The sequence below is a fragment of the Fundulus heteroclitus genome, chromosome 19 (assembly GCF_011125445.2).
Source record: "Fundulus heteroclitus isolate FHET01 chromosome 19, MU-UCD_Fhet_4.1, whole genome shotgun sequence".
In the NCBI taxonomy this organism is placed as follows: domain Eukaryota; kingdom Metazoa; phylum Chordata; class Actinopteri; order Cyprinodontiformes; family Fundulidae; genus Fundulus; species Fundulus heteroclitus.
Window position 1 is genome coordinate 22,972,023 of NC_046379.1, and position 19,289 is coordinate 22,991,311.

At 37.7% G+C, this 19,289-nt stretch overlaps 1 protein-coding gene across 1 annotated transcript; it reads left to right on the forward strand.

Moving 5' to 3' along the window:
• Nucleotides 1-9,862: 9,862 nt before the first annotated feature.
• Nucleotides 9,863-17,597, forward strand: LOC105932430 (MAP3K12 binding inhibitory protein 1). The gene is made up of 9 exons (XM_012871603.3): nt 9,863-10,020; nt 11,432-11,548; nt 11,809-12,015; nt 12,577-12,673; nt 13,038-13,103; nt 13,424-13,582; nt 13,889-13,986; nt 17,322-17,360; nt 17,445-17,597. Exons 1-9 carry the CDS (start codon nt 9,901-9,903, stop codon nt 17,550-17,552), a joined length of 1,011 nt encoding a protein of 336 aa, XP_012727057.2. The 5' UTR covers nt 9,863-9,900; the 3' UTR covers nt 17,553-17,597.
• The last annotated feature ends 1,692 nt before the right edge of the window (nt 17,598-19,289 follow it).

The following is a 19,289-nucleotide window of genomic DNA, read 5'->3' on the forward strand; positions in this document are numbered from 1 at the left end:
ATAATAGCATTTTGGTTTCATCTGATCAGAAGTTCTTTCACGTGTTTGCTGTCTCTCCTAAATGGATTTGTGGCAAACTGAAAACAGAATGTCTTATCTCTGTCTGTCAATAATGGCTTTCTTCTTGCCATTCTTCCATAAAGACTTTCATGGTTGTCTTGTGTACAGATTCTGCAACCTGAGCTGCAGATCTCTGGAGCTCCTCAAGAGTTACCATTTGCCTTTTGGTTGGTTCTCTGATTAAATCTCCTTTTCTGGCCTCTCAAGTGAATGACTCAGTCTTTGTAGATATATATTTGTACCATTTTCTATTTTTTTTGGACGATGCACTGAACTGTATTCTGCAAGATGTTTACAGTTTGGGAAATTGTTTTATAACCTAAGGGAGGCTTTAAACTTTTCCATGATTGTCTGACAAACATTTGAATCACACAGGTGGACTCTATTTACCAATAAGGGGACTTCTGAAGGCCTCTGGTTACACTGGAATTGTTTAAAGGTTTAAAAGTAAGTGGGATAAATGAAAATGAAAGCCAAACTTTCTAGACTGTTCTTAGCTAGAATTTCTCTTAGCAATGTATTATTTCCCTTCCCCTTTAACATTATGCACTAGTTTGTTGGTTTATCACATAAAATACCAAGAAATTACATTGAGTCTTGTGGTGATGGTATATTAAAAGGGATTTTTTTTTTTTTTTTGCACAAAACAGCAAAAAAAAAAAGTTTAAGTTGATGATCTCATTAATTGTCCCACGTGTGAAACCAACCCAGGGCTATAATAAAAGTGTTGCTTTTTCCTCCATCTGGTTGGAAAGGCAGCAGGGATAGATGTGTGCAGGAATGTAAAGCAGGTTAATAACATGAGGATCTTTAGCACTTTGTTCATATTATTAACGCTCTTGACAGTCAGAAGTGGTTTAAAGCAATCACCTGCCTACCACCTATTAAAGTTAACGTTCAGTGGAGGATGTACGGCAGCACTGAGAGTCTTGTGTTCCTTTCCACATTAACTCATTCATTGTAGATGAATGGGTTTGCCTCTGTTCAAATAGAAAATACTGGAACAATTGTTATTTGTAGCTTTGTTTATAGTGTTGGAGGTTAAAAAATGCAAAAGTCTTAAAACCTCATTTCTCTTTTCTTGTAGTGGTCTTTAGGGTCAAATTATGTCACATGATAATGACATTTTATAGATTTGATTCAGAACACCTTTAATATACTATCCTGTGATAATGAACTATTATATAGGATACATAAAATGAAAGGTCTGGAGCTCTTTTATCAAACTGAATTATATCGAGCATATCTGACCAGTGATGACATGTTTAGCCGCATGTCATCATTCAACCGCTGGTTGTCTAGGTGGTGTCCAGAAAACGACGTGGGCTACATTGATAACTGGAGAACTTTCTGGGGAAAACCTGGTCTGATCCGGAGAGACGGCATCCATCCTACTTTGGATGGTGCAGCTCTTCTTTCTAGGAATCTGGCCGGATTTATTAGTTCTCCTAAATGCTGACAACCCAGGGTCCAGACCAGGAAGCAGAGCCGTAGTTTAACACACCTCTCTGCAGCTTCTGTACTGTTACCCACCCATTATCCTATTGAGACGGTGTCTTTCCCACGGCCAAAACTTAACAGATCAAAAACTGATCTAAAAGGAACAAATCATAAAAACCTAATAAAAATCAATATGGTTTACCTTGAACCTAAAAATAAAATAATAAAATGTGGTCTATTAAATATAAGGTCTCTCCCTCCAAAGACTTTGTTAGTTAATGAATTGATTTCTGATAATCAGATTGATTTGTTTTGTCTCACAGAAACCTGGCTACAAGAGGACTATGTTAGTATAAATGAGTCAACCCCCTCCAGTTATTCAAATTTCCACATTCCCAGATCTGTGGGAAGAGGAGGAGGAGTGGCAACTATCTTTCAGTCTGATTTATTAATTAGTCCCAGGCCAACTAATAATTACAGTTCTTTTGAACATTTAACCCTCAGTTTCCCTCATCCAAACTGCAAAGCAATAAAACCTCTTCTGTTTGTTGTTTTGTATCGTCCACCAGGCCCTTACACTCAGTTTTTGGATGAGTTGTCAGATTTCTTATCTGATTTGGTGTTAAATACTGATAAGGTTATTATAGTGGGTGATTTTAACATCCATGTTGACACTGAATGTGATAACCTTAGTGTAGCCTTTAAAACTATCCTAGATTCAATTGGTTTTGCTCAAAATGTGCATGAACTGACGCACTCTCGGCTCCATACTTTAGACCTTGTGCTGACATATGGCATTGATTGTGAAGAATTAACAGTATTTCCTCACAACCCTGTCCTGTCTGATCATTTTTTAATAACATTTGAGTTTAATCTAACTGAATTCTCCACCCCCAAAAGAGGGTTCCATTATAGTAGATTTTTATCGGATAATGCTGTATCAAAACTTAAAGAGTCTGTCCCCTTCTTAATATCCTCAGTATTGCAGAAATGCCCTGTAGATGGCAGCATTGCTGTTTCTTCCCATTCACAAATCGATACCTTTGCTAACAATGTGACTTCCTCATTGCGTTCTGCATTAGACAATGTAGCTCCCTTGAAAAAGAAGGTGATTATTCACAGGAAGCTGGCTCCTTGGTTTAATTCAGAGCTGCGTTCCTTGAAGCACAATGTTAGGAAATTGGAGAGAAAATGGCGCTCTACACACCAAGAGGAATCCTACTTAATCTGGAGGGACAGACTATTGTTGTATAACAAGACCCTCCGCAGAGTTAGAGCAGCATATTTTTCATCATTAATTGAAGAGAATAAAAATAATCCTAGATTTCTCTTTAGTACAGTTGCCAAACTTACCCAGAGCCACAGTTTTGTTGATCCATCCATTCCCTTAGCTCTCAGTAGTAATGATTTTATGGGATTCTTCATAAATAAAATTGATGCCATTAAAAATAAAATAATTGGCATCCTCCCAAACATGATTACCTCGTCCTCAGTAAGTGAGGCAGCATTGGAGGAATCTTTAGAATCTGCGCAGTGTTTGAACTGTTTAGAAGCAGTAGAGCTTTCTGAGCTATCTAAAATTTTAGCTTCATCTAAACCTTCTACCTGTATGTTAGACCCAATCCCAACCAAGTTGTTTAAGGACATATTCCCTTTGATCAGTGGCACTATTTTAGACATGATTAATCTATCCTTAGTAAATGGATATGTACCACAGGTTTTGAAAGTAGCTGTTATTAAACCTTTACTTAAGAAACCTTCTCTTGATCAAGATGAGTTAGTAAATTACAGACCTATATCTAATCTTCTTTTCTTATCTAAAATTCTTGAGAAAGTAGTTGCTAATCAACTTTGTGAACATTTACAAAGTAATGACCTACTTGAGGAGTTTCAGTCAGGCTTCAGAGCTCATCATAGCACTGAAACAGCTCTGGTGAAGGTCACTAATGATATTCTCATGGCCTCAGATAATGGACTTGTGTCTATACTTGTCCTGTTAGATCTCAGTGCTGCGTTTGATACAGTTGATCACAAAATTCTCCTACAAAGACTTGAACATACTGTAGGGATTAAGGGGAAAGCATTAGGCTGGTTTAAATCTTATCTGTCAGACAGATTCCAATTTGTTCATGTTAATAATAAATCTTCCTCAAACTCAAGGGTCACCTGTGGAGTACCACAGGGTTCAGTCCTTGGACCAATTCTCTTTACTATATATGCTTCCGATAGGCAAAATTATCAGACAGCATGGGATTAATTTCCACTGTTATGCTGATGATACTCAGCTATATTTATCCATAAATCCTGATGAATCCAATCAATTACTTCGACTGCAGTCATGTCTTGATGACATCAAAAGCTGGATGACTTTAAATTTCCTGCATCTAAATTCTGACAAGACCGAAGTTTTAATCTTTGGGCCAGAGTCCTCAAAAAATAAACTTCTTAACCAATCACTTAATCTGGGTGGCATTAACCTGGCCTCTGGTAATAAAGTAAAAAATCTTGGTGTTATTTTTGACCAAGACATGTCATTTAAATCCCATATTAAACAGGTTTCCAGAGTTTCCTTTTTTCACCTCCGGAATATCGCCAAAATTAGAAACATTCTGTCCAGGAGTGATGCTGAAAAACTGGTCCATGCATTTGTTACTTCAAGGCTGGACTATTGTAATTCTTTACTATCAGGAATTCCACAAAATGCAGTTCAAAGCCTTCAGCTGATCCAAAATGCTGCAGCAAGAGTTCTGATGAAAATCAACAAGAGGGATCATATTTCTCCAATTTTAGCTTCCCTTCATTGGCTTCCTGTTAAATCAAGAATAGAATTTAAAATTCTTCTTCTAACGTATAAAGCCCTTCATAATCAAACTCCATCATATATCAGAGCTCTGATTACCCCGTATGTTCCTAACAGAGCACTTCGCTCTCAGACCGCAGGTCTGCTGGTGGTTCCTAGAGTCTCTAAAAGTAGAATGGGAGGCAGATCCTTTAGCTATCAGGCTCCTCTCCTGTGGAACCAACTCCCAGTTTTGGTCCGTGAGGCAGACACCCTGTCTACTTTTAAGACTAGGCTTAAAACTTTTCTTTTTGACAAAAATTATAACTAGTGACTCATGTTACTCTCAGCTACCTTTATAGTTTTACTGCTATAGGCTTAGGTTACTGGAGTATATCAGGATCTAATTTTCTCACTATATTGAGTTCTACTGTTCTTCAATTATGCATTATGTGTTGTCATTTCTGCTTTAACTTTCTGTTCTCTCTCTTTTTTCTTCATAGTAGGTACACCTGGTCTGGCGTTCTGTTAACTGTGACATCATCCAGAGAAGACGGCTCACCCGCTACTACCATCTAATGTAGAACAGATTACTAGATCAATGTGTGCTTCTGTGCTTTTTTGTTTCTCTTGTTGTGTCTCTGTTCTGTCTTCTGTAACCCCAGTCGGTCGAGGCAGATGACTGTTCATACTGAGCCCGGTTCTGCCGGAGGTTTTTTTTCCCGTTAATGGGTGGTTTTTCTTCCCACTGTCGCTTCATGCTTGCTCAGTATGAGGGATTGCAGCAAAGCCATGTACAATGCAGATGACTCTTCCTGTGGCTCTACGGTTCCCCAGGAGTGAATGCTGCTTGTCGGGACTTTGATGCAATCAACTGGTTTCCTTATATAGGACATTTTTGACCAATCTGTACAATCTGACCCAATCTGTATAATATGATTGAACTTGACTTTGTAAAGTGCCTTGAGATGACATGTTTCATGATTTGGCGCTATATAAATAAAATTGAATTGAAATTGAATTGAATAAGGTTGTGTTTGTGACTTTCTGATTAACATCACTGCATCTGTTTTATTACAAAATGTGCTATCATGATCCATTAAAGCCTTCTCTCCTGGTGTATCATAGTTTATTTTAAAACAATTATTAAAAATCGTTGAATGCCATACTTAAAAAAAAAACATGAACTCAAGTTGACTTTTGGGACCAAATGTTAGGATGACGACCAAAATCAGACCAAAATCAGACCAAAATTAAACCTATGAGGTTCCCGGCTTTTCTCATGCTTTAACTGTGAATCAGTTGAGTTGTCAGAATTCTAACTATGCTTTCTAAAAATAATGAACACGTCTTCACTGCAAACATGTTTACAAGTATCACTGTGACAAGCTCTGTCTCATAAAGTTAGTTGTATGACTTATGAAACGAATGAACTTAAAGAACTGTATGACTATTCAGGGGGGATAGCTCTTTCACAAACCTTTTGTCAGTAGAGTAGTCAGACTCAACCCCATAAGAAAATAATATTAATCATCCTCCTCCGAGTAAAACAAGGCAAAAGTTTTTTTTTTAAAACAGAAATTTTGTATTGCTTCATTGGTTGTTCTGCCTTTTGGTTAGATTTACCGTTTTGATCGATTGGTCTTTTCTTGTCCTTTTCTCTGGATAACATGAAAATACATTTCAACAGATAAAAACAAGAGATCATTGCATCTATTTTTTTAGACGACAAACCGATCACAATACTATCTTTTTTTTTTTTAACCCTAAGTGAACATCTGCTAATAGCTTTCTACATTTTCCTTCAGGTCGTTTCACTGGTTGAAACTTTGCATATAAAAAAACATAACTAATAATGAATTGTTATAAAGTAAGTGGAAAGCGTGAGATGGGGAGGGGCTTTTGCACAGATGTTTATTAGGCACCAAATTGATTGCTTTACCTCAGATGGCTTTAATATTTGTCTGACAGGGGTACAAATCTTGTTATATATTCTCTATTTTAAACATCCTTTGTCTAATATTGGTTCATGTCATGATTTAGGTTTTTGTGTGTTTACTTTGGACTTTTCTGGGATCAGCCTTCACCTCTCAGCCACTATCCAATCAGTTCAGTCTCCTTCCAGCCAACACCTTATTCTTACATTATCAAGCTGAGTTATGGAAAACAAAGCCATATGTTTTAGATCCCTTTATATATTCCTTATTCAAAACAGTACATGAGCCTTTTGTCCAACTGTTTGGGAAATGAAGATGTTCTGTAACCGGCACTCATCAATGATGTAGCAAATCATTAGAACAACTTGTCGACATGAGATTTACATCGTTTTACAAGTTCACTCAAAATCAAATTTGAAAGCCTCAGTTTTGTAATGACTAACACGTTTTGCATTTCTTTCTCAAACATTGGGTTACGCAGAATAGAGAAACTGTATTTTTAAATATCACTTTAAACTCAGTTGCTCAGATGGTGGCTTGCATTAATGTAATTGTGTCTTTAACTGTCAGAAAAGAAAATATATATTGAGTGTTGCAAGCAGAAAGGTAAAAGCAAAAGGGTTCACATATGATTCAAAGGAATTAAATGTCTCTTAAAATCTTAATAATTACATATTTAAAGCACTATATCAGCTATATGTTGAAACATCAGTAAACTAGAAAGTATGTTTAAAGAGGACTTGTGATTAAAAAGGACTGGTATGTCAAGTGGTACATAATGACATAAATATTACTGTTTTCCCTATTTATAACCAGATAAGATCATGAGGTGAAAGCCCTAGCTTGCAAATGCCTGCAATTTGGTTTTAAATGTTAAAAAATAAGTACAGCATATCAATTCATTCTTTAGGCTGCAGATGCACCTTAAATACCAGGTCTAGGAAAAAGAAAATCCAGCTCTTGGTTCTGCCACCAGGCAAATTAAAAGAACATTTTCTCTCTTTTTTTTTATTTCAGAGCTCCTTGCTGTGTGGGAACATTTAGCAACTGCTCAGCATGTCAAACCATGTCAAGTGTTACAGTTCCTTTCCTGTTTTGGGGTGAAAAAATATCACCCTGCAAATGAATTAACCGAAAAAGGGCTTATCGTCAGACCCCTTCCTGAAATGATTAACCCTTCTAAAAGAGCATTATTGAGTTTTGAGTGCATGTGCTGTGCCGTCTCTTTGCCTGTAATTGTTCTTTTTCTGTTGTTTCCTTCATCAGTCTCTCTCCCCATTATATGAAAAGAAGGGAAAAATGTCTGAATAGGGGAGGGAGATTTTCCCACAGTCACTCAACTCAGAGAAATACACCATTGTGGCCAGGTTCCCATCCCACTGCCCTGCTGCTCAGTCCACCGTTGTCAGAGGCACAATGTTCTTATAATTAAGTACTCATTCTTTCGCGTCCTTGAAAAGTATGTGATGGAGAATATAGTAAAATGCAGCAAGAAAAATTCTTTGTGGTCCAGTTAACAAGGAGCCAAGGAGTACATATATAATGTTGGGTGAAGATCATGAGCAGCTGTTTTCCTCATTGTACTGGCATAACAAATGTATTATTGCAGCTACCACATAAACCCTGAGGTAATTTTTTTAATCAAATTGGGATTAAAGTACCTTCTATTTTACTTATAATAAAACATTAGATTTTATTTCAATTGCTTTAGCGATCAAAGCTAACTAGTTAACGTGACAAATCTCTTAAAAAGTTATGCTATCATTTCAACTGGGCTCAGTTTTATTTGGCTTTTTTCATCATTGAATGTTTAAAAATATTTAAGCCAAACTGAAACATTATATGGTCATATTCATTACATTTTAATATTCTTCAAAAGTTCATTTATTTCAGTCACCCAATTCACTGAGGGAATCACATTATTAAGATTAACACAGACTGATGATGATTTAAAGCCTTTATTTGGGTTAATTGTGATTTATTTTATCCACCTCCAGCTAATAAAAACACATCCTTTAAGATTAGAATATTGCGTCAGACAAATAAAACAGCAACCTTTTTCCATGCAGAAATGGGGGCTTAATGAAAATAATGTTTAATACTAGCTTGAAACAAGCCTCTTAGAAATGCATATTCTAATTTATTTAATAGGACTATACAACATTTCTTGAGTAAAAAGTTGTAGCAAGAGGAATGCGTCTTACATGACATGGTTCTTTTAAACTGCAACAAAACAAGTACAGGTAGCGTATTTAAATATGTTTACAAAATCAACTTAAAAGGAAACATTTGCATACATTACCATTTTACATTACCATCTTGCTCAAGTAGTGTTATTCCTTAAGAATTAATAAACCAACAGGAGTTTGAAAATAGAACAACAGATAAACTTTTTTAAATAGTTTTCAAGATTTTTGCATAGTTTCACTCCATAAACTGATGTACACATCTAATTTAATGTAGATTACAGATACACACTTTTTGTTGATTTCTATCATTGGATGTTACAGAGATTCAACAAAATGTTGGGCAAAACTTTCAAACTTTTTGCCAACTATATGCCATAACTGAGAAAATATTACGTTTCCTCTTTCCTTTAAAGACTAATATATGTGACTTAATTAAATAGGCTTTTGTTAAGTTGTCTTACATCTACAATTTTCTTATCTGTAGATAAAATAAATTGTAGTTTTCTACTGCACAAAGATAATTAAAATATAACTGAAAAATATTTTGTACCAACACTGAGCCTTGTGGAACTCCACATTTATTGTCCTTCAGCTGCAGTACTTCACCATTAAACATTAGAAACATGGTCTTTATAGTTGTTGTTTACAATTTGTGTACATATTAAATGTTGTGTGTTTTATAATCATATCAAAAAGGCCAACCTTGTCATGTCTTGCAAAATTATCATACTAAAATAATGCATCCCTTAAACTAAACATAAAGCTTGCATGTATAGTTAAGCTATTACAGCACTTTTATATAGGCTTAATGTTTTTAAGTGTGCAATTCTGATAAACCAGAACCACGAGTAAGAGACAAAAGAATGGCTTTGTGTATTCTGGAAAGTACAAAAATAAAAGAGATATTAATGATAAAGTTGAAAGGAGAACCGGCATTATTTTCAAAAAGAACATCCAATAAACATCTGTGATTCTTTTTTAATAGAAAGACGATAAAGGAGCTTAAATTGTCATCATTGTGCATCTTTTCTCTTATACACATTCTGTGCTCTATTGTTAATTTTGACGTTTCTGATACTTTTCACGTGAGGATGTTTTAAAGCATTTGTCATATTTAAAATTCATTCTGTTTTAATTACAACACAACCAACAAATAAATAAATAAATAGCTAAACAAATTCTGCCGAGTAGCCTACTCAAACGGTGTCTAGTTTTCAAGTAGAGTTCGCTCAGGATTTTTGCAAAGGGCATTTTGAAAGGCCTTGTCTATCGCGTCATTGGCTTGATTTCATCTCCGTATAAATGAAGTATAACACATGATGCTGTTAATTTCCATTTACGCCAAAAAATGACAGCTTTAGAAATATCCTATTATCAGCAAGTGCTCATTCTTTCCCAGCTGTGGAGCTCTGACCAACGGGGCCATCCGTCACGTGACCAGTTTCGTGCTCTTCCAACCAATCAGCGCATCGTAGTTTGAGCTCCTCGAACAGCAATGGCGGAAACAACAAAGCTAAGTGGAAATGACGCTCCTCCCAAAGAGCGCACCGAAATGTCCAGCTACAGGGACTGCGTGGATGTGATGCTGAGGCTCCTTTCAGACTTTGGAAAACAGGTTGGTTAACAAGGTTTAAGTTGAGCTCACTCCGAATAGTGGGCCTTTCAGTACTAGCCGTTAGTTAGCCTCATGCTAATGCTTTTAGCAACCTGACGCTAGCCTCGCTTAGCCACCCCGTTCATTCATTGTTTTGATGCTGTTAACATGGTTGTTGCTTGGTTCTCCGTTGCCATCAGGAGTGTGGATTTTAATACTTGTAAATACTTGCAGTTAGATTTGTGTTAAAGATTTCTACACAAATACTGTCACTCAATTTTGTTGTGTTTTTTTCCCCAGACAGTCAACTTTGTAATAAGTACTCACATAATCGTAACCAGTTTTATCTGGAGCCGATTCTGAAACTCTTACTTTGTCTCACATACTGTAGGAATACTTGATTTTCGTTTTTGAAAAGGCGTATAAATCTTTTTTACTGGATTCCCGCAACATCGTCCGTCCAAACAACTTTGTCTTTCGCATTTTAAATTACTGGAGATTTTAATATTTTAAACAGTGAGTAAGAGGAATGTACACACATAGTACCTATTTTCAGGTAACCTGTCGTTTTTAGGTCATTCATCAGGTTGTTTGATTTTAGTGATGTAAAAGAATTGGCCATAAAATGATCAACGGGACACCATGTGTTAGATGAAAAAATCCGCATTGCAAACATACTTGTTTTTTATATTTTAAAGGAAAAATGCAATACACATGAAATCAAATGTTATATTACATAAAGTCTTATTTTTCTGTATACATTTAATACATTTTGTTAAGGATATGAGAAAACTATTTTGTTATTAAAGAAAGCTTGTGACTGGAGCAGTAAAAAAGGTTACCAGCAATCTAAGTGGCTATCTAAATGTATGCAGGGTACTTTTCTTTCAAGCAATTTTTATTCTGAACCGATCAATTTACAAACGATCAGATTATTACTAATGTTAAATAGAGTCAATTTTTTTTAGTGATGTTTAAAAAATGTTGTGTTGATACACCAATCAGCCAGATATTTGAAAAGGCCGATATTTACCTTGATCAGCAGGTCCTGCCCGGGAAAGGATTTTTTTTTTTCATTTATTTATTTTGCTTTTGTATTTGCATAAAAACTAGGAGTTCACTGTATTTTCGTATGATAAAAGCATCAATATGCCCCTTTTAATTAATATATATATTATGTGAGAGACATGGGGATGATCTTTTAATTCTTGCGCTTTCGGAATAAATCAAAACTACTGGCATTGTGTTTGCTCTGTAGTCTTAAAACAAAATTGGAATCAGCATGTCGGTCTTCAAAGAGAACTAGAAATCAGTATTGGCCAAAGAAACCATAAGAATTGTATGAATACAGTCTGCATGGATTTTTTTTTTGGTAAATGAGTGCTGTACATCTTTCGTTAAACTTGTGTTTGTCATTTGTTTTCAAATGAAGATCAGATTAGGGGATGCTGCTTTGAGGATAGAAGTCAACCACGACGCTGTGAATCTGTCGTCATCTTCAGAGGCTCATGTTCACAGCTGCTTGCAAGAGCACATTGCTAAATTACAGGTAAAACGGATGTGTGTCTGCAAGTTTGTGTAATGATACAACTCCGGATAAGTTGTCTCAGTTGTCTGTCTGCTGGATGAAAGCGTTTGCACAAATTGTTTTGAGCTGATAACTACGAAATGGTTATTTGGAGTGATGAAGGGTTATTTTAATATTCCATGGTGGGATTCTTTTCTGTGTTTAAAAGATACATGCATTTGGTTATATGTCAAAGTCATTTATTTGTAGTTAGATTGGATGTTATTTCTGTTTTACTTTAGGCTGTTTCAGAAAGCCTGAGGTCGCTCATGGAGTCTGAGGGTGTTACATCTTGGAAGGAAAGCACATCGGATAAAGCTGTCACGTCACCCTCACCCAAAGAGCAGACAGCTGCGTTGTCGGAGCACCGTCGGCCCGACTCGGAGCCTGCGGAGAGCAAGACTCCCACTGATGACGTCATGGTCCAGATCCGAGCCGGAAAGTCGGAGGTTGGTCCGTGTCAGCGGATCTGTCAGCTGTTCTGGCTGTGACATTTTAGAGCCCTTAACACTCTGTCAAGCCAAATGAATAATCATAAGTAATTGCTCCCGAGGATGTGAGCATGACGTGCAGCGAGCGCTCGATGGAGACCTGATAGACCGGGTTCGACAGAGAATGAGGGGCGCTTTAGTGCTGTGCTGGGGTAGAACAGACCACATTGCTGGAGGGTTTTGAGAGAGGGCCAGGTCCTTGATGGATTATGAAGTGGATGCTCATTACTCTGAGATTGCATGTGGATGAAGGACAAGAGGCGGCATTCTGTTGTGCATTTATTTTGGTAGCCAAGCAAACCGTATTCATATTCCATCATGTAACGACGGAAGAAATCAAATTTTGTTTCCAGCTGCCGGGATTAATTTATTACGCTGCATTTCTCATTCTATGTAATATAAATCACCACATCACCCTGTTCCACAACATTAAGTAGGAGAAAAAAAAACATTGCATTCTTCAAACCGATCAGTACCTCATCAATCTATTGTGTCCTATTATCTTTGTTGTGTCTCCAGATTGAGCGAAGAATATCTGCATTTATGGAACGCAAGCAGATGGAGATCAATGAAAACAATGTGCGCGAGTTTTGCAACGTGATCGACTGCAATCAGGGTGAGAACGGAGGAGAGGTTGGGGGTGGGGGGGGGGAGAGGTTTGGGGGCAGGGTGGAGAGGGAGCCTGCACACAGATTGCCAATGTTTGGGAGAGAGCTGATTTCCACAGGCGAGAGGTCAGGCTGAACTGCTCCAAGAGTGGGCCTGAAGTAGCTAACACGCTCGGCCTTAAAAATGCAACCCGTTCTGTGCAGAAAAACATGAGACGGGGGACCTGCTTGAAATTCAAAGCCTGTCTGAGACACCAGTAACACAAAATCAGGAGAAGCTGCAGTTCTTCTGTGATATATACTATTTCAAAAGAGATTTCATTAAAATTGGAAAATCTGAATGCCAGTTTTGTGGAATCTTATCCTCTGTAGAAAACAGCTGCGCGAGGACAGATGCAGTCTTCACTCCCTACCCAGGTTTTAAAAGCCATGTAAAAGGTAAGAACGTCTGAAATTTGGCTGGCACCACTTCCACTTAACAGAATATTAACGCATGCAGTATTTCTACATGAATGGTAAAGGTACGTCCAGCTGGCTAGATGTATCACTTGCATGCAGAGCGTTCGTGCATGTCTATCGATGTATTGCCGCCTACCAAATGTTGCGTTCGAGCTGTCGTTTGCGAAATTGCACACACTGATATGTGATAGCAATTGTGATTCGATATAGTGCGATATAGTTTGCTCTCCTGAAATTGTTCACCTCCCACCAACTTGCCCTGAGTTGCAGCCTTATTTTTCTGTTTCTTGGGTGGGCAGTCACACGAGTAGTAAACACTTATGGGCCTCAGACTCGTACCATCGGGGGCCAAGGAGAGGCCGGGGAGCATCAGAAGGGGCCAACGGTCAGAGACTGTGGAAATGCAGCCACAGAGGAGCGGCTTCAAAACATCGAGGCTCACCTCAAACTGCCGTCAGGTGAGAGAACCATAAGAAACTTTAATTTATATATATATATATATATATATATATATATATATATATATATATATATATATATATATATATATATATACACACAATAACAGACATACAGGTTTTAAAAAGTGAATTGAAAACTAGTAGTTGTACTGTCATAAAAAGTAGAAGTTTAGACAGCAAGTTTATATAGCAACAATGAAATATTTCTTGTGCTGAAATTGCCAAATTAAAGCTGTGATGCAAAATATCAAGTATATAAAGGTATTCCTCATGTTTTTCTTTTTGCTGTTTTCTCTTTTTCAGTGGGGCCAGTTCCTTTAAATGTTTACCAGAGGCTCAAAAAGCTGGAGGATCGCATCCTAGAGTTAGAAGGACTCTCGCCCGAGTACTTTCAGTCCACAGTGAGTCTTTAGGATATTTTTGAAGAGAAAGCCTTTTCCAATTAATTCTTCCTATTAGGGCTGGGCGATGTGGCCTAAAATCAATATGTTGGCAGCTTTAACTATGTCAGACAGCATAACCAAAACAAGACAACAACTTTTAATTATTTTAATTTTTTTTAAACACAAAAAATGCCAACACTTTTCAGTTTATTGCCCAGGTCTACTTACTATTAGTACACAGAGAGTAAATATTTATTTCGGGGACAGAAAGAAAATGTATTTAATTAACTTAATGTATAAAATGTAGTTTCCCATGAATACAGGTTTTCTAAAGTTTGTGGAGAAGGTACAGTTTTAGACCCATCTGTGTCTGTTGCACACAAACTTAAAAGACAAATCTGTGAACTGAACAACAACAGATTTGGCCTCTATTAAATGGCAGCAAAGTGTCTTAAGAAGCCTTGTTTTCACTGTGCCAAAAGCCATGTAGAAGCAGACATGTGGAAGGTGTGCTGCTCAGATGAGTCCAAACCTTCTTGTGCATGTGTCATGGAAAAAACCATGAGCATACAATCCCACCATGGAACATGGCGGCATCATCATCATGTTGGGGGGGGGGGGGGGGGGGCAAATGGACAGAGCTATATACAGAGCAATCCTTGAAGAAAACCTGCCAGCAAAATCCAGAACGGGGGCAAAAACGACGTACAGCCAGATTTTCAGTGGAGTGGCCTAGTCAAAGTCCTAAATCAGACCTAAATCTAACTTTGAATCTTGTTGCTCACAAATTCTCCCCATTTTGTCTTGAGCTGTTCCACAAATTATAGGCAACAAGTTTAGCTTCTGAAAACATGCAAACCCATCCTCAAAAGACTTTGACTGAACACAAATGTGCACGACGCATATCATTCTCCTTCAAAATGCAGAACCACTCTCTGTTGGTCAGTCACATGAAGTACGCTGAAGCTTGTGGCTGTAATGAGACAAGACCGGAAAACGTTTAACGGCTATGAATACTTTTGCAGGAGCAGTAAACGTAAGGGACTGTGACCTATTTTCCCCATTTAGCGGCAGCGTTTAAATCACACATAGCACATTCAGATGTACCTTCCAGCAGCCACTCCACGTTCCCAACACTTAACCGTCCTCCTTTAGGAGCCCAGGTGTCTATACCGTTTCATGCAATTAGCACAGCTTGTAGTGTCGCATCTTGTGTTTGAGCTGAGGGTCTTTGCAATAGATCATCATAGTGTCACTATATATGTGTATATTACTGCGATTTTTTTCACCTCCATGTTCTTTTTTTTTTTTTTTTTTTTTTTTCTGAGCCCATTTAGCCCACTTCAGTCTCCGCTATTGTCGAGCGACAGTCACATGGCTGCTCGGATTTAAGTAGTCAGCCGGTACATTTCACCTGAGAAACACGCTCACTAAGCTAAAGTGATGTCGCTTTGCATCAACTTTTACCTAACATAGTTGTTTACCTGACATGTAGTAAGGAGAAACTTGGAGATTTAGCGAACAGCTAAGCTGGGCATTTAGATTTTGTATTGACAGTGTGCCGTTGTGTGTGAATGGAAAATGACAGCATATGCAAAACTAGGCAAGGACAGAGATTCACTGCGTTGAAAAGATGCTTTTAAAGAACATTTCCAAAAGCGTGTGATGCCCAAATTACTATGTGGAGTAGTGGTTCACATTTGTTTCAATCCGAAATCTACTCACTGAGAGGAGTTTGTGTGAGACGCTAATGGAGTTTACTCTTTTATCCTTTATTACTTCAACACATTTCAGGGCTTAAGTTGTGCTTAGGTGGATTACAAACAAAAGGCGTTTGCTTTATTTCGATGTACTCAAACATTAAGGCCAATGGCAAGTCAAGTCAGCTTTATTTGTTCATGTGTCAATCATAAAGTAGTGTTTTTAAAAGAAAGTAAAAAAAAAAAAAGAAGTAAAGTACAAATCCAAAACAACAAATGAGGACTATTAAACAAGTAAATGTTTTTTTTTAAAACGCAAGAAACATCACATAAAAAATCCAGAGAGTAAAAAGATTAAAAAAAATACAGCAAAAATAAATACAATTTACTAAAATATAATAAAATGAAATAAAAACTTTCATTCAGTGAACTTTCCTGGTGACGGAGTCCGATTTTGAGTTGATTCCCTGTATAAGGAAGAAGCAGCGAGTTCAAGTGAGGTTAAATAAAACCTTTCAGGTTACCAGAAAAATGCAAGAAGAATCTCTGTTTTGACCTCTGTTCAACTTCAGGAAGATCCTGGACAGTCAACCCTGTTACTTCTGAAAGTAAATGTGCAGAGTTACTCGAAGTCAATTGGTTCTTTTGATGCTTTTCAGTGAATGTTATTCAGTAGAACCAGATGTGACCAATGGCGTTGGTCTGTGAAGGGCAAAATGGGTATAAAAGGTTTATATCCAACAGCAACATGGCGAATAGAAGAGAGCTAATAACTCAGCCATGGTGAACTCCATGAGCGACAATAATTTGATCAAAATTACCAATAAAAGCTGAAAATCTTCTCCTAATTTGCTACTAAGATAGCCAACATAAGTAAAATTAAAGACGCTGACATGCAAAACATCAGCCTTTGTTTTTGGTGCAGATTCTCAGCTGATTTATACATCATATTAAACCTGTGAGAGTCCATCAAACTTTGATTTCCTAAGCTAAAGGAGTCCATCCAGCGCATTAGTTATCCAAGTGTGCTTGAGATGCTGCATGTCTTCTTACAGTAGTATTTCTCGGCACAGCATGCTGCTTCTGTGCAAGTGCTGCTCTCCATCTGCTTTTGACTCGCTGCATGTTTGTGTGAGCGGAGCAAGAGATGTCGAGTGTCTATGAATAAATGGCTGAAGATGGGGAGCTTTTATTTTCAAAGTCTCCTCCCCCATCCCTCCTCTTGTTTTTTTCCCTGCTGTAGTTTGGTGTTTAGTGAAAAGCGGCACACAGTTGGCCCATGATTTTAGGAACAACATTCTGATACTCGGCATGGAGCAGGCTCCATAAGCAATTCTAAAGGATTTTATAGACGAAACGAAGCAGAAACCAATTGCTATGAGCAGTAGGATATCTTTTTTTTTTTCTTTTTTTTTCTCGACTGTAACTAAGGATGCTAATATTCCCCAAACTCAGCCTATGTTTTTAACTCCCTCTATGGTTGAAAAATCCAATAAAAATAAAATATCATGGGGGGTTTTCTCATACATCACATGCTGTGCCTGTTTTCTTTAAATAAATCCCTCCTTTTTGTTTCGTCAAGTAGCTTAAAGTTTGGATTCTGTTTAGAAGTTGCACAAATCAACAAGTTTCAATGTTTGCTTGCATTTGCAGACTCATCTCCACAAGCGGGCGAAGACGTCCCCGGCCCAGGTTAGTACGTTTCTGCTTTCTTCTCAACTGCAGTATATTTGTTAGTGAGCACATTTAAGCGTCTGCCTTGCTCTCGTCTTTCAGGCCTGCACTCTGACAGAGCTGGACGAGAAGATTAGTGAAGTGAAAGCAGCGCTCCTCAAGAGGGTTTCAGAATTTGGGCCGGGATACGGGACGGATTGTCCACTCTGATGCATGTCCAACCGCAATAAAACCATCGTCGTCCATTTAACATAAGCGTTGTGTGCCTTTTTGTTAATGCTCGCCAAGCCCTCAGTATTGTTACCATCACGTCAAAAACATTCCAGTTTGTCCTGCTGACTCTCAGCCCCCAGGGAACGGCGCGTTTATTGGCCTACTGTTAGATTTCATTCACTGAGTTCAACTCTGAGGTTTGTATTGGTCCAGAGCACAAATAGATAGATATATAGAATCAGATCCAATTTCAGTACATTACAATTGTATCTTGAGGTTCTGATCCAAATATACACAGTCCAACTTAATTCTAAATTATGATCAAACTCAAAGATCAGTTGAGCATACAATTAATCTGTAGAAAGTAAGCTTTCTGAGGAAGCCCAGCTGATTGCATTGAGTCACTGACTTTGCAGCAATCCCTCACCTTAAGAAACCATGTGGTAGTAGAATTGCTGGCTCTTTTTTTTAATGTTCGGATTTCTGGTGTTTAAGTTAAGTTTGTGATGGCCCTAAACTGGATCCACATACTTTTTATTTGTGCCATTATGTACCAGGTGTGATGTTGATGTCTTGCCTTTTGATTCATACTTTTTGTGCCTTTTTAGTTTTTATTTCTGAAAATAAAATAAAGTTATGAATACAGTTGTCATCAGTTGGGGCTCAAACCTGAAAAAAAATTACATTTTTGCTTTTTTTAATTTTTAATATAAACTATTGCATTTTATTAAATAGTTTAGTTGCTAAAATACACTCCTCAAAAAAAAATAATGAGGCACTTTTTAGTTGGAGTATTGCCAAGCCAACTTTATTTATAAGCACTTTTTGGTCAGCCGTGCTGTTTTTAGTGCTGCACAGAGATATGTAGAGCACAAAAGATGTTATAAGCAACTACAGTAAAACACAATAGATGCTTTAAATAACTCGAATACAATGCTGTGTCAAGAGCTAATGAGAAAAGGTGGATTTTCAGAGCAGGTTTAAAAATGCAACAGTGAAGAAGCCTGTCTGCGTGTGATGGCAGTAAGTTCCAAAGCCTTGGAGCTGCTGCTCACCTGAGTCAATGCCCTTGCAAAAGCTCAGAGAGGTAGGGCGGGGCCAGAACATTTAAAAACATAATATAGTCTTAAAATTAACCCTAAACTGAACTGGCAGTCAGTGCAATGAGGCTAAAACATGAGTTTTGTGCTCTCTGATGTACCAGTGAAGAAGCGGGCAGCTGCGTTCTGCACCAGCTGGAGTTCAGACAGGGTTGTCTGTGAGACTCCATAGTGTAGAGAGTTGCAGTAATCGAGGCATGTTGTGATTAAAAACATGGATTCCAGTTTCAGTCCTGTTTTAAAAGAATATGTTTCAGCTTCGATAAGTTGTCTCAGTTGATTAAAACTGGATTTCACCCCTGAATTGATCTTCCTGGCAAGATTATAATCAAGCATCAAGCCAATTAATCTTCTGGGGTATTGATCTAGTCAGTTAAGATACAGATTGGTTATCGGTATCAATGAAACTAACAACAGGTGTACTAAGTGCTACAATGGGGGGGGGAAATCCTTTTACTGGTGGAGACGAATGGCATTTTTCTTTCTCCATCTTCTTTGATTGTTTTACATCTGCCAAAAGTAAATGTCACGTCATGAGGGAACCCCTGGATCCTACTGAGGTTGCACAGGTAGTCCACCAGGATGCCACGTACGCCATTGCCAGAAGGTTCCCTGTGTATCCCAGCATTGTCTA

Bases quoted from the DNA above. Each gene is read 5' to 3' on its own strand.
- LOC105932430 (XM_012871603.3), top strand. From the start codon at position 9,901: ATGGCGGAAACAACAAAGCTAAGTGGAAATGACGCTCCTCCCAAAGAG. The intron at 13,583-13,888 runs GTGAGAGAACCA...TCTCTTTTTCAG, and splicing joins TCACCTCAAACTGCCGTCAG to TGGGGCCAGTTCCTTTAAAT. The intron at 13,987-17,321 runs GTGAGTCTTTAG...TTGCATTTGCAG, and splicing joins CCGAGTACTTTCAGTCCACA to ACTCATCTCCACAAGCGGGC.